Here is a 15,338-nt window from a genome sequence, read left to right as displayed (position 1 = left end):
TCTTCCTGGGGGAGCTAGACCACGCGTGGAGCTCCTTCTGCCAGAGCAGCAGTGGGTGAATCATTGGGCGCCAGTTTTGCACAGAAATTTGCTGAGGACATTCCTCTGTCTGAAGGTCCATGCTGACTTCTAGGCTTCCTGGTCCTGGTGCTTCTCAAATCCTGTCAGAAATAATCCCGCAAGACTGGGGAAAAAACTCTACAGCAGATGTTGTGCCCTTCCTAGAGCAAGTCAAACTGGGCTGGCAATCTTGGACAGTGTTGGCCAGCTCACTGCGTTAGCTGAGTTCTTGCACTCATCCTCAGGCCAGCAGCAGGTGCTGAGCATCCCTTAGTCCTTCGGTATCCTTTAAAATCTTTGAAAATGGGAACTGAATGTGAAACCTGGGGTTAAAGGTCGGCTTGGCTTTGGTAGCGACCAGGCACGTGGCGAAAGCCTGCTTTTGCCATTGCAGCAATGCTGCGTGTGCCTGTTCTCTCTGGTTTCTCCTTTTTCCCCCTCTTTCCCATGTTGCTGTGCCAGACTATGCCTTTTCTCACAGTGTGGGTGTGGAATGTGCTGGAGGGGTCCTGCACCAGAGGGGTCCTATGCTGGTGGGCTCCAGCACCAGCCCCGCACTGCTGTGCTTGGGGCTTTGCCCTTTCTCTGCCTCCAGCAAAGGATGGGACCCAAAGGCAAGAGCAGCCAGGGCCGCGGCACTGCTGTGCCAGATCTGTTCGCTGACTGCTTTGGCAGGGTCTGCACCTACCGCATCAGCATATTGGCGGTACCGCTGGGTATTAATTATGCCTTCCGCACTCGCGGCTATTCAAATGTTAAAATTGTTTATTTGCAGCTGGGTGAGCTACAAGACAGAGGCAGAAAAGCGAGCGGCTCCCCTCCACAGTGGCTGCCCTCCTGCCGCCCTTTTCTCCACAGGGTGCAGCTCCCCAAGCACAGGCAGGGACAGGTCCGGCCTCCTCCGTCTCAGCATCTCTGTCCTGGGGAGGACCCGCTGCTCCCCAGCCCCAGCAAAACTCTTTCCACCCCATTTTCCCAGGGAAACGGGCGCTGTCTGCCTGGCCGCAGCATTGTGATGGTGAGGATTCAGCCTATTTCACCCTCTGCTGATTTCCCTCCATGATAAATCCTATCCCCTCCACCACGGGAAACGATGTCAGCTTAATTACTTGTGGGGAGAAGGGGGAGAGCGGAGGAACTTAGGACTTGTTTTAAATATCACTTTTATTAGTAGGTAATCCTGAAGCTCAGTTCTGTAATATAGATAGGTAGTGATGTGGCACATTTAATTTACCTAGGTGCTACTGTGTGTCAGCTTTTGTGCCTTAATTCCCAGTCCTGGCTTTAAAGAGCTTGGCAGCCATATTTTTGCAAATTTAGAATTATCTTGGAAGAAGTCAGGGCTGCAGACAGCACAGTGAGTAGTAAGTTCCCAGTTCCCCTTGAGTCTGGGTTTGGAGCAGCTTGTCCTGAAGTAAAACATCACTTAGGGTAGAAGTGCTTGGGCCAGCAGTGCCCACGGTCCTTTGCCTCTGTGCCGGTGCCTGGGAGAGCAGGGCAGGATGCAGTGGGCACCTTGCTGGGATGGCCCATGGGGTCTCTGCTGATCCTGCAGCATAACTTGCCGTGTGTCTTTTGGTGCTTGTCCATGCCGCCGTCTCATGGGAAGGTGCAGCTTCCTTCCTCCCAGCCCCAGCGAGGGTCCTGTTCCAACCATGAGTGAAACGGTGATGCTCTATTTCCATGGCGATGGCTGCTAGTGTCACAACAAAGGACAGTCGCTGCACTGCAGGGATCATCGCTCAGAAAGCGGGGCTGGAGAGGAGAGCAGCTGCTGCAGGCGCCGGGTCTGCAGTCCCCACCTCGGCAAGGACACACGATTGCGGGCCAATATCTGCCGCTGCCCGAGCTTTCCCCTCTTCCTCTTGCTCCAGTGTGGAAGTCACCTGCTGAGATGCAGCGGCCTCATTCTTTTCCCGTACGAAGCCAGCGAGTCCCTGCACATACTCTCATAATGCGCTGTGCTCCAAACGCCTTTGTAGGACACGCAGCTGCGCTGCCAAGGATGCTTTTCCTAGAGTGTGTCTTGCCTGGGACAAGCAGACATCGCCCTGTCCCTCCGGCCGCAGCTCCTGCTTGCACTCTGAACATTTGCAGGAATGCTTTTGTCTCTGTCTTTGCTCAGCGTTTGGAGATATGAAATGCTCAGAGTTCGTAAATCATCCCGACGAGGACATAACCTTGATTCCCTGTGCAATACCAATAGATTACCTAACAGGAGGCATGAAATGGAAGAATGGCTCCATTTGTATAATTCTGCATTAAAAATCAGCCTATTCTGCATTTAATGCTGCCTGTGAAGTGTCTCCACAGTCAGGGGAGAAAGGGGCCGGTGTTGGAGAGCGAACAAGTACCTTATGAAAGGGACGCAAATAGGCACCTCTCGCCGGCACTGCCCTGGGATTCACACTCGAGTGAGCCCTTTGAGGCTTCGGGGAATGGGTTGTGCGCAAATGGCTCACAAGCTGCTGACAGTTCGTGTTTTGCAGTTTGTCGGGGCCACTCAGTGGCCATGATCCCAGTTAATTACCTAGACATATTACCTGATTCTGGGTGCACAGTGGGTCGCCTGGTTTTATAGCCGCTGGATTAACCCATGTCCTGTCTGTGTCATTTGAGGGGTCCCCAGGGGTCCCTGAGACTGGGACGGGGGTGGTTCCCTCCTGTCTGGGCACCTCCTCTGTGCACCGGCCATGCTGGATGTTCCTGGTTTCCCTTCCATGTATGAAGGTCAGCACCACGTGCACAGAGGCGACAGCAGCCAGTTTCCAAGGCAGCATCCCAAAGCAGCGCTGTGCTTCGCAGCTTTCAGAGCTGCATGAATTAAAACCTCAGGAGTTATAGGGAGTTGGCTGCTTCTCTGGAAACTCTGGTTGTCGCTGGGGCATGGTGCAGAGCGGGTGTGCGAAGTAGCCTGGCACTGGGGTGCTGCCAGCCCTGGGTTCAGGGAGGTCTTGCTGGGCTCTGCACTTTGCCCTGGGGGTGCTTATGCCGGGCTGCCTCTGTGGATAGAAAAGCAAAATAATGTCTGTGGAGGGCAGCAGGAGAGGGGTTTCGCTCTGTTTGTCCTGATTGCTCTCATCTTTTGTCTGTGCATTGCTTTTCCTGAGGATTTCTGTCCAGCTTCCACACTGCGCTTGGGTACTGTGCCAGTGCATGCAGCTCCATCATTTCAAAAGCACTAAGCAACCCTCAATGCTCCTTATTGATTTGGAACCATCGTGTAGTCAATGCAAACAGCTCTACATACCCGTGTAGCCTGTGCACGTGCTTCAGAGTTGCAGCGGCTTTGCAGGGGCCGTGGCTGCGAGGCGGCGGCCCTGGAGCGGTGCCCAAGGGTTGGGGTTCAAGGCCGTGATGTGGGTCGAGTGGGGCTGGGGGATGCCTTTCCTTGGCTGCGGCTTCACATCTTTGTAAGGTAGCCCAAGGAGAGAGATAATCTTGCATTTTCAGCTCTGCCGCAATCCGAGATTGCTAATTACCAGAGCATTTCTCTTGTGTGTTCGTGCTCCTCAAAACGCTCAGGGGCTTGTGGCTATAATGAAGCTTCATCAGGGTGGGTGGGATTCAGTCATCCCAGCTTTTCCTGGTGGGGAAGGAGCTGAAGGCGCACGGGGCTGGTGGCAAGAGCCATGTTGACGCTGCCTGTGGGGGTGGTAAGGCCGGAGGAGCTGGGCAGCATCACTGTGCAGCCCTGGGCGTGAAAGTGTCCCGGCAGCTTCTTCCCAACCAGCGAAGAGCGTGGCGAGCTCACATCCTCCAGCCTCCCCGAAATTAATCTCTCAAGTGCCAACTTCCCTCCTCTTCAAAGCAAGCGGCTGCATCGGAAAGGATTAGGGAAGGGGTTTTCATACTGGAGAGAGTTCTGAAACATGCCGTGTATGGTGGGAAGGCTGTGATGGCTCCATCCAAAACACCTTCCGCAGCCCTATTGCCGTCACTTTTAAAGCACAGATTGGCTTGGGTGGGCTCAGCAAAGCAACCTGGAGTGCTTAATGTGCATGATCCCTGTAATTATCCAAGTAGTTTCCTTGAAATCTACTCTTGCACTTCTCGCGAAGAACAGGTAAATATTTGTAGGAGTTTCCCTTACTGTGTGAGAACACGGCTGCCTCTCCATCCATTAAACCACAGGAGAGGATTTGTGGTTTCCAAAAAAAAGGGCTTCGGATGAGGAGGGCGAAGAAGGGATTTTATCTTCTCAGATATCTCTGCTGCTCGTTTCTTTTTTTTCTTAAACCCAATTTCAGAGTTTTGTTGAATTTTTCCTTGAGTTTGAGAAGTATTTTGGGATAACGTTCCCATTCATCTCCAAGACGGGAAAAAAACCCCCATGAAAATTGCCTACGCTCCCCATCTCTTTGCAATGGAAAAAAAAATGTGGTTTGTGTGTGCTCTTATGGGGGGAGTCATGAGTAATCAAAATCTGGATTGCCAGAGGGTTCTGCAAGCAGCGTAACTGCAGCCCTGCCCGGAGCATCCCTCCAGCTCCCCACAAAACCCCGGCCAGGGCTGGGTTCGTGCCCCAGCCCAGGGCAGCTGGGTGCTGCGTGCATGGCTGATGGATTTATGCCCTTCCCTACAGCAGCCCCCCCTGCTTTCAGCGCAGCCAGTGAGTTCCCCCATGCAGCAAAGGCTCCTCTTGCCTCTGCTCTCTGGTGAGGTGCAGCTCGTGCAGTTGGAGGAGGGTTTGTGCCAGTTGATGTCTTGGCACAGCTCAGACATCCTCTGAGTAGCATGACTTTCCACTCGCACCTGTCGAGAGGCGAACGGGTGCTCTCCTGCCAGTTTCGACGATGGGGAGGCAGAGGCACGGGGGTCGCCAGGGCTGGCGTGTCAGGAGCCGCAGCCTTCCATGGGACAGCCTGTTTTTTGGAGGGGCAAGCACATGGTGGTGGGACCTTCAGGAGGGACACGTCCCCTGGGATGCTCTTTGGGAAGCCTCTCGGGCCACCTACTGTGGCAGGGTGCTCAGGCAGGGCTGGGGGAGCAGCAGGGTGGCTGGAGCCCCTGGCTGCCGCTGGCCCTCCACGCGCTGCCGCATCCCCGCCGCCGCGCCGAGTGCATCGTGCTGCGTTGCCTAGACAACAGCAACTCCTACACGCTGCTATTTATTCTGAAGGACACTTGCTCTTATCTGTTGTTGCAAAGCCCTCAAAAGATTGCATGCCACGCAGAATTCCTCTGAGGTAACCGGACTTGCTGCTCCCGTCCCAAAATCCCAAAAGCTGCTTCCTGAGGACATGCCAGCCAGTGGGGTGGCCAGGACAATGCCTCCTTGGTGACAGCCCCTCAGCTGACATCACTTGAAGGGACACGGGCAGGAGGGCAACCTGCGCTGTCCTTGGGGCAGCGGCTGCGTCTGAGCCATGGGTGTCCCCCGCTGTGTTCCTCGCCATCACCAGGGGCTCTGCCCTGGGGAGTGATGTCAGCAGTGAGGGACACCCCTGCCTTTGGGTGTCACTCAGCACTGCCTGGCCACGCTTGGGGATGGGCTTCTGGCAGGATCCACAGGAAGCCGGGGGTTGTACGTTGCATTTTCCTGTGTGTCCTCTGCAGGAGGCAACAGTGATGCTTGGGCAGGTCCCATGCAGGAGCACAAACCCCTGCAAGCTCAGGGCTGCCATCACTCTGGCTTGGGAATGTCACAAACAAGCAGGAGGAAATGGGAAGAGGGAAAAAAAATGTGTTTTTCCTACTAGATGCCAGTATAGAGGACTGGCATTTTGTCTTTCAGAAGCTTCCACACAGTGGCTGGAATTTAGCCAACACCAAGTTTGGGCTGGGCGCATCGTCTCTTGCCTCGTTTGGCAGCTATTAATAAAAGCGCGCCACGTGCACTGCCTGTTTGCAGAGAGCTGGACAGGCAAGGAAGAGGTTTGGGTGCATGCATGGGTGGCACGAGAGGCAGTACCTGGGGCGAGCGTAGTGCCAGGGAGGTACCTGGCACCTTTCCTTCCTTGCAAGGAGGTGTTTCAGGTGGTGTTAGGGTGTCAGGCAGAGCCTGAAAACAAGCCTGACATGCCACTGGAGTGAACATGAGCATTGAGAAGGTGAACTTGTGTTTAAAGCTCTTGCTGGAAGCCTGAACTCCTGCCTCCTCGCTGGTGGAGGCATGGTGCTGCCCGTGGCACTGCTGATGCACGGCACGTGGGGGATGCTTTTCATGCTGCCCCCCATGGCACTGGCACCACTCTGCTGGCCTCTAAAAAAAAAAACAACCCACCCTACCAACAATGTGTTTTGGGTGATTTGTTTTTTTGAAACCTTCCTCCCCCAGCCTGAACTATTTTGGTTTATGTTGTCTGTTTCTGGCTCTTCCCTTTCTCCTTCTGCGCTCTTTCCCTGTGTTGCCTCATTCCTCCCCAAAATAAATGCTGTTACGCTTTGAAAAAATACCCAATTAGGAAAAAAAAAAGAAAAAAAGAGATTCTCTGAGTAGAAAAAGCCTGTGCCTGAGAGTATCCAGGTCAGCTCCTTTAGCTTCATTTGCTCACGCATGGAGGGAGTGTACAAATGCTTCTGTCAACCAGATGCACATTTTGTAGTGCTACCAAGGACTTTACGGGGCGCAGCGCTGCGGAGGATTAGTCTATTTAGCCATGTAAAGCTCTCATTAACTCCTGCTGAGTTCGACAAAAGTCTTTCTTGTGTAAAAGCTAAATAAAATGGAGTAAAGATTTTTGGGCTTTGGCCTAATGATTTTTCTTCTGGGGAAAAAAAAACAAACCCAAGAAATATTTGTGTATCAGGCATTTTCTTACCGTGAAACACTGTGCTTCATGTGGGATAGCATCTCAGGTGGAGCAGAATCTCGCAAGGTGCGATGCTGCTGAGGAAGTGAGAGGGCTTTGATATGACATGGCTTGACGTGCTGGTGGCACGTTACATCAAAGCAAATTTTAAATCCTGAGCCTGCTGACGGCTCAGTGGGATCTCCAGCTATTCTGTGAAAGAGCTGTGAAAGGGGCTGCTCGTCCTTCCCTCCTGGGTCAGGGGTTTTGCCGAGGAAGCTCTTAGGTCATGTTCAGCGCTGGGTGCTGTGCTCTGCAGGAGGGGATGCTGCTGCTGCGGTGTGGGCAGGCACCTTAACAGGAGGTGACTTACACGTGCAAATGCAAGAGTCCGTGGACTCTTCTGCTTCCGCTCTTCAAGGGATTAATACTGCCGCACTCTGCGGGCTGGCTCCTTGCGCCTTGGCTTGGAAAGCCAGGGAGCAGAGGCTGGGCTCCCAAGTGGCCTAGAGACCCTGGGGCAAGAGTTCTGGCTGCCAGCACTCCTTCTGCTTTAGATAATTCACCTAAAAGGGCTGCATTTGGGCAACACAGATGGTGGCTGCTGCCTCAGGGCAGTTTGAGGTAAAACCCTTCCTCGAGTTGTTCCGGGCATTCAGAGATGGACTGACAAGCAGCAAAGCTGGGGTTTAGGATGGGGGTCCTTGGTCTGCCATGTTCGTGGTGGTTGCCCTGGGAGGAGGGTGGGGAAGGGGTGCAGGGTGCCCTGCGATGCTGTTTTGTGGGACACTGCCCAGAGCACAGCGGGAGGGGGACGGTGCTGCTTTTCCACGCTGCTGGGTGCTGCTTTGGGTGGCCAGGCTTGGGGAGCCAGGGTGTGCCGTGCTGGGAGGGATGCTGGGCTGCTCCCCTCCCTTTCTAACATGGTCACTGTCTGTCCACAGGTCAGGTTGCCCGCTCGGAAGCCATGCTTGGATTTTAATAGCCATGTTCCACCTAGCCATGGACCTTGCCAGCTGCCAGCCCCCAGCCAGCGGTGCCGGGGGGAGGCTCTCGCCACGGCCAGCGCTCCGGCACAGACTGTCCCGCAGCTCACTGTGGGGCACGGGGAGCGGGGAGGAGCTGCGTCGCCCCGGCCCCCCCTGGACCTGCACCCCTGCACCCCCCCTGCAGAGACCTCGCTCACGCCGGCTGCCCCCCACTGCCCCGCTGCCCACCGGCCGCCCTCCACGCCGGCTCCGCTCCCAGAGGGGCCGGCGGCACCTGCGTGGCCGTGGCTTTGCCCCACGGGACGGACGACCCACGGCGCTGCCCGAAGTCATCGTTTGGGGCCCTACGGGTGAGGAGGACTCCCTGGAGAGCAGCACGCTGCCCAGCGCCTTTGCCACCGCCGCCGCCACCACCGCTGCCACCACCACCACCACCACCACCACCGCTGCTGCTGCCACCGCCGCCGCTGCCACGCCACCCCGTGCACCCCCCAGCACCCCAGCTCCCGCGCCCGGTGGGGATGTACCCCGCAGCAGCCCTGGTCGCACCAGCACCGCCGAACCAGCTGCCGGCCACAGCAGTGGCGGCAAGGACGCTCGCCCGCCCCGTGGGCTGGGAGACACCACAGGTAGAGTCTGCCAGGCGTCCAGTGCGGCAGCGGGTGGACTGGGAGGGTTGGGGGGTCCTGGAGCAGAGGGGTCACCGCCACAAGAGTTTCCCTGGCAGCCGAGCTGCCTGGGACAGAAATAAGTGTGGGATGTTAAATAAGAGCACTCGGGAGGCAAGCGGCAGCTCTGATTCATCGCTTTTATCCGAGGCGTTTTCCAGCAGCTTGCTGTGTTTTTCCCATTAGCAGTATCCATCCATAGCCCATCGTCTGTAATCGTGTTTAGTGTGGTGCTCGGCACGGCGATGCGTTCCCCCAGCGCTATCTGCTGCGTGGCCATGGATGGGAAAGCTGCTTCCCATTTATTTCAAATTATATTTGTTATTGCTAGTATTAAACTGTGGGATACCGTTGTATAGTTTACAGAATTTACTCACTGTGCATCGACTGCTTTTAGCCCACAGTGATCTTCTAGTGAATCGAAAAAGAATTTTATGGCCTAATCTTAATCCAAATTAATTTATCTGGCCTGCCCTGCTTGGCAGAAATAGATGAGGCAACCATAATGTTGTTCCTGACTTAAAGGAGTTATTTATAGCAGTGAAAAATCTCAACCTACACACCTTTTAAAAAAACCGCTGGAATCGGCTGCACAAATTAGTGAGGGAGTATCAGTAATGACTGCCGACATCAGCTGCTGGCTGCATCACACGCATGATGAGGACTTCAGCCTGGTGGCCCCAGACCTGCCACAGTCAGTGCCTCTGGCGTCGGTGGCATTGCCCGCGCCGGGTGTGCGGGGTCCGGTGGGCTCATTGCTGTCAGCCGCCTGTGGCAGCCCGTCCTGCTCTGTTTGCTGCGGGTAGGAGGATGGCTGCTGGCACGTGCTGGTGCTCAGCAACTTGCTGGAGTCAGCTGCCTCGTTCGGGTGAGGACGAGCTGCCGGTGCTGCCCGCCTGCCTGTCGGTGCTGCCCGCCTGCCTGCTGGTGCTGCCTGCCTGTCTGTCGGTGCTGCTCGCCTGTCCGCCCGCGCATGCCACCGCTGCCCTCCCCGGCAGATCGGCAGAGACCGCAGCCCCGGCAGCCTCCCGGGGGACCGGCTGCTTTAATCTGCCAGCTCTTAGCTCTAATTAGGGGCTTTTTCTGGGATTGGAGTTTTTGCTAATTAACTTCTTTTCGCTGAGTGGTGAATACAATGAATTCCTTCCCAGGGCTAAAGGACCTTTTTGATCTCAGCCCGTCCACCCTAAATTGAAAAGGGCCTGAGCTCTGGATCTGTTTTTCCCCCCACCGCTGAGGCTGATCACCCAGGAGAGCTCCCGCTGGGGAGCCCCTGCCCTGCCTTGGGGCCAGCATTTTGGGAGCAAGCGGCCAACGCCGTCTCAAGGCACCGGCCGTGCCATTGCCGTGTTGCTGGCGGTCTGCCTGTGCGAGGCCGTGCGTGTTTCCAGCCCAGCTCCTCTCTGTTATGTAAGCTTTAGCGGCTGGAAGTGTTTGTTCTCTGCTGGGAAAAACATATGGCTACAAATTAGGATTAGGTAACTTGTCTGTACTTTTTAATTTGCCTCGGCAAGCATTGCAAGTCCTTATCCTGTAAGGCGCCGCACGTCGTGATAGGAGCCTGGGGTGGGTGGGTGGGTGGGGAGGGATGCTGCTTTCGCAGCTTGTGGTCCTTCAGCTTTTTCTGGCAGCAGCCCTGGGGGTCAGGGTGGTCCTGCCTGCAGCACCCAAGGGAGCTGGGGCCACTGTGGGAGCTGGCAGAGCTGCCCCAGGGCTCCCGCAGCAGAGTGGACCCGCGCTGCCTGGCATGCCAGCAGCACCCTTGTTCCCGTTGGATTGCGTGCTGCCGTTGTGCTAACGAAGGTGCTGCTTCCCTCCTGCGCCGTGCCCTTGCTTCCCTCCATGCATTGCCAGAAAGGGACTCACTGCTGGGCGATGCTGCGGGCCTGCGGGGGTCCCTGGGCTGGGGGCACTTCAGCAAAGGGAAGCAGCTCACTTAGACTAGCCATGAAAGCAATTCTGCTCAGTGAGATCTTCCTCTCGCCCTGCTCCTCCATGCTGAAGAAGTGAGAAAAAAAAAAAAAGCCAGAAACAATGTCTCCGTGACTCACTAGCAGCAAAAACAAGCTTGAAAAAATTCCTTTGGAATAGTGAATGCTCTGCTTGTAGGTAGAAGAGGAGGCAGACAAACAATTACTTGTAATGCCCAGAAAGAAAGGAGAGGCTGGTATGTGCTGCTGTGGCTTGGTGGGTGCCGCCGTGCCGCGGAGTTGTTCTGGGTAACCCACAGCTCAGGTGTGTTTGTCCCGGTGCCACCTCTGCCTGCTCGGCACTTGGCAGAGTGCTGATGGCAGTCAGATGGGGACGCAATGTGTTCACCCAGGCGTAGTTTATGCTTATGCTTTTCAAAAACGTGCTTCCTTTTTCGGGGGCTGTCATAATCATTTTACGCTGGAGCACGGAAAGAGAGAAATAATTAAAATTCCAGCATGTTGCAAGAGGCAAGGGGCTGTAAGGAGCTTTCACCGGGGCGGCCACATGGATGCTCTCCGTGCGGGCTGGGCTCCTCCACTGAGGCAGAGCATCCTCCTGTACTGTGGGCTCAGCCAAAAAAGAGAAGAAAAGAGGAGAATGAATCAGAGACTGTCAGAGCAAAGGCATGAATTGCACTTGCTGGGTTGTCTGAGGCTCTCCTTTCAGTATTATTAGAATAAAGCCGTCTTTAATTAAACTTTTAAGTGCTTTATAAGGCAGAAAACTTTATGCACTGTCTGCTGCTCTTAATGGGTGATTTGATTGCTGGTACACAACGAGGCTGGCATTGTGCTCTGCAAGCTGCGTGCTGGTGAAGGAGCCGGTGCTAAGGGGCACTTCCTCCCCATGGCTGGAGCAGAGGTGGGGGCCAGGTTTGCCAGCTGAGGGGGGATCCTGGGTGGAGGCAAGGGGCTGCATGGGTGCTGGCACGGGTGCTGGCATGGGCACCCACCATCCCAGCAGCCAGAGTCATGGCATACTCCAGCCCACCCTCTGCTCCTTCCCACCGCTGGCCAGGAGCGTGTCAGGAATAAGTAATAATAGAGAGACATTCACTTCCCCATGGGGAGATGACCCTGCCTTCAAAAAGAGGGTGCAGGAGAGGGGGCGCTGGATGCAAGAAGATAGTGGATGCAAAAGGCTTCAAAGGAATTAATTAAAGATAAAATGTATTTAAGAGAGGACCCTGGGCAGTCAGGATGGAGCCGCCTCTTTGATCCGCCGTGCAAAGGCGTGGGGAGCCATGGCAGCCGGGGGCCGGAGGGGAGGCGAGGGGGCTGGATGGCATCTCCTGGGCCAGTGCCCACCAGTCGCCATTCCCAGGGGGTTCCCCAAGGAGCCTCTGTAAGGCCATGCATCGGCTGCAGTTTTCCTTAAGGAAGGAGGAGGATGGCTGCAGCAAGCAACGTGGCCGTAAGCTGAGCTTTCTCTGGCAAGGGAGAAGGGACTCTCTTTCTCCCCAGGATTAGCAGGTGCCGTGCGTGCGTGTGTGCCTTCACCCACGTCTGTCTAAATGAGCCAGAAACTCTCCTCTGCTGCTCTCAGAAGTATTTATTGCTCGCTGATATTTGCTGTAACACCTGAGAAGATAAGTCCCAGTGTCTTTAGCATAAGCCTCTAGGATCTTCGTTCTTGGCAAGAATATGTCTCAGCAGCAACAGCAGGATACTCCCCTCCTTTCATCCGCTTGACCCAAAATACTGGGAGGTTTCCAGGAACCTTGGTGGGTTTTTTGCTGAAGAGCTGCATTTTCAGTTCTGGATGACTAATGCTGACTGGGCTGGGGTTTGGATGCTGATACCCTGGTTTGCCAGGTGGAAAACTGAGGGGCTTTGCAGGCAAGAGGGGTGTGAGGAGGAGCGGATCCAGGGCAGCTTCCCAGCACGGTGGGTCGGGCAGTCGATCAGCTGGCTTTGTACCAGAACCAGGTTTTCCAAGAATATCTCCTCCCCTATACCTAACCCTCGTGGTTTTAGTAAATTATTTTTCTTAGAAGCTATTAAACAGCAGTAGGGTTTGTGTTAACAGCAAAGTCTGACTGATCCCCCCTGGGAAAGGCCATTTGTGGCTGCAGTTGCAGCAGAATGGCCGCACACCGCTCCTGATTGAATTTTTCTGTCCGAAAGCAGCTTTATTGGCTGGAGGAGGCTTTGGGGGATCAGATGCATTTTCTGATCGGGAAGTTCTAATGCCTCTGAAGTCCAGCCGATTTTCCCCAGCCTCCCCACGCTGCTCGGGAGAGGGATGTGGCATCCTGATTCCCATGGCATGCAAGAACGGAGGAAGGAGGCTCATAGCAGGGATGAGGGTGGGATGCTGAGTCCCATGAGAAGACCCTGCTTTGGAGAGAGCCCCTCCTGGGGCGCCGGCACTGAGGTCCCTGTGTCCACAGGCAGCTAGGGACAATGCCCAGAGCGGGTGGCCAGGCAGCTGCCAGCCTCATGTGCCCGATTGACTGGTTTTAAGCGGAGTGGATCCTCTCTGGTAGTGGCCATCTCACGTTGCCCGCTCCGCTGCCGGGAGATGCGGTACCCGATGCTCAGCTGCAGCAGACTGGGGGGATCCGCAGGGCCCATCAGCCTGGTTGTTTCTTGTTCTGCACGTGCTCGGCTCTTCCAGCTGTATTTTGCCTGCTGGGACACGGACAGGGAGCCAGGCCATGAGCCAGTTGCTGAGCCCCCTGAGAGGAACCCTTTGCTGGATTCCCTCATATGGCTGTTTCAGGCAGCAGCGCTGGCATGCCCGTCAGGCTGGGAGAAGATGCGGCGCGAGTGGCCACCCCATGCGGTGCTGAGCCGAGCACAGCACAAGGCAGAGGCAGCAGTGGCAGTGCCGGTTGTTGGCTTCTGCGTAGGCTGTGATGCTCACCGTGGAAATTGCTTAGAAGGTTATTTTGGCCAGAAGCAATTGCCACAGTAGCAAGTCCATCTGCATTTTCATTGTTTCCCTCTCCATAAGGTCTTCAGCCGCTCCCAGGAGCCAGTTCCCTTTCAGTGCTCATTACTGGGAGCCCATTGGGATGGTCGCTCCCCAGCTAGAGGTGATGCTGTGAGCGAGGAGTGAGAGGGAGAGGTGTTAGGGCCTGACCATGCACGTGTTAAATGCTGCCGCAATCAAGTACTTGCCTCTCTAGCTCACCCCTGCGACACCAGACGGGCTTTCCCTGCTCCTCGCCGTGTGCTGGCAGACCTGACCCTGGAGATGGTTCCTCTTTCAGCATTTTGGCTCAAACTGGGAGTTGTGGGAAGGGGCTTAGGCACCTGGGCTGCAGCAGGTATTCAGGGTGTCTGCTGTTTTCCACCCACTGCCGGTAACTCAAGATTAGGCTCTGCAAAATGAAATGGAGCTGTTTTTTCCTTTTTTAATTTTATGCAGCTTAGAGACCTCGACGAGGGTCTTCAAAGAGTTGCAGCTCATAGCTGTTTTTATTGGGAAAATGAAAAATACGGTCTCCCTAACCAGAGCTGTTGAAATAAAGGCCTTGGGGGATAGAGGTTCTCTTTGTTTTTAATTAAGAGCTTATATCTCCTGTTCGCTGCCATTGCGCACTTCTGCAGCAGCAAGACATTAGTCTCGAATGGATTTTCTCATGGAATTAATTCCATTGATGCAGAGCTGTCCGAGAGCCGTTTCAAAAGGTGGCCAGAAAGGCCAAAACTCAGCGCTTTCATCTCAGTGGCAAATATACCGTCCTTAAAATCACACATAAAAAAAGCCCTGGCATTTGCTGGCTTTGAGAAAATTGGGTTTCTCCCTGGGATGTAGGGAATTTGGAGTCGCATTCTGTGGGGCGATGCACGGCTGCTGCCCACGGGGATGCTGAGAGTGGATCTCCCACCATGGAGGGGACAAAAAGTCCTGGGTGAGAGCAGAGTGTGCTCGGATGGCACAAGAGTGGAAAAAACCAGCAATATTTCAGCATTTCTAAGGGTTCAAAGAGCGCCTTTGAAGAGCTTTCCCTCCTGGCAGGCGACACATGAAATTCTGCTGCACTAGCAGAAGCGCAGGGGTTTGGCCACACTTTCAATTCCATTAAATACTTCTCCTGTAATTACCCTCGAGTTAAATGGTCACTGCGTCAAATTGCCTAGTAAAAGCCTTGTAAGAGGGAACCGCTCGCGGTCCCCTTGCAGAGATGAGGCGTTCACAGCTGCCGTGGCTTGTGCTGGGCAGGGCAGCAGCTCGCCGGGCATCCCTCCGCAATGCCAAGTGCCAGCCTCTGCCCTTCCTGCAGCTTGTTTCTTTGCCGGTTATTAATGTGTAATTAATTGACCGCCGGGTTCTGTAGCTTGCTGGGATCAGAGCTTTGCCACTTGAAATGTTTGCCACAGAGGTGAGCAAACAAAACCCAGCCGCCGTAATTCTTGCTTCCAGGGTCTTTCCTGTGGCTTGCCCTGAATTTTGGGGGTGCAGGCTTTCCCTGCGAGTTACATGTGTGCCAGAAGGCTTCCCACACTGGGGGAGGAGGAGGGTAATTTTACTTTATGAGCTATTGACTTTATCCTCCAGACCGATTGGACTCCTAGGGCCATGTTTAAAATACTGCTCTGCTCTTTGCAGCCCACTCTCTCTTTCATCTTACCTCGCCCCCTGCCCCGGGTGGTGTGTCCCCCATACGGCATGTTCCCCCCTCCCAGGACGCCCCATCCATTAACACCTTCTCTTGCAGACTGGATGTTTCTGCTCGGTTTCGCTCTGTACAGTTCTACATGTTCCTTTGAAGGCCTGGAGGGAAGGATTTGATATATTTGCAAAGCAAGAATAAAGACCTATTAGTCTTTATTGCAGTGGGTATTGCTATAGGGCTTCCCAGGTAATCGTCCCGCTACCCACCAGGTCCCTTCCCCTTTTTCCGTCGCTGCCATGGTTAACACTGTTGGGAGAAACATCTCCTGTCCCCTTGAAATCGCCCT

At 54.8% G+C, this 15,338-nt stretch overlaps 1 protein-coding gene across 3 annotated transcripts in view; it reads left to right on the top strand.

Annotated features, from left to right (window-relative positions):
• Nucleotides 1-15,338, top strand: part of AJAP1 (adherens junctions associated protein 1) — a 47,021-nt gene that overhangs the window by 10,715 nt on the left and 20,968 nt on the right. For all 3 annotated transcript variants that reach the window (XM_055705865.1, XM_055705864.1, XM_055705863.1), the window contains exon 2: nucleotides 7,739-8,412. In XM_055705865.1, the coding sequence (XP_055561840.1) occupies nucleotides 7,782-8,412 (631 nt within the window). In that variant the 5' untranslated portion in view covers nucleotides 7,739-7,781. The remainder of the gene's footprint in view (nucleotides 1-7,738; nucleotides 8,413-15,338) is intronic.

This window comes from Falco cherrug, chromosome 3 (assembly GCF_023634085.1).
Source record: "Falco cherrug isolate bFalChe1 chromosome 3, bFalChe1.pri, whole genome shotgun sequence".
NCBI classification, from domain to species: Eukaryota; Metazoa; Chordata; class Aves; order Falconiformes; family Falconidae; genus Falco; species Falco cherrug.
Note: the sequence above shows the minus strand (reverse complement) of the source record. Positions and strands in the feature narration are given on the sequence as shown.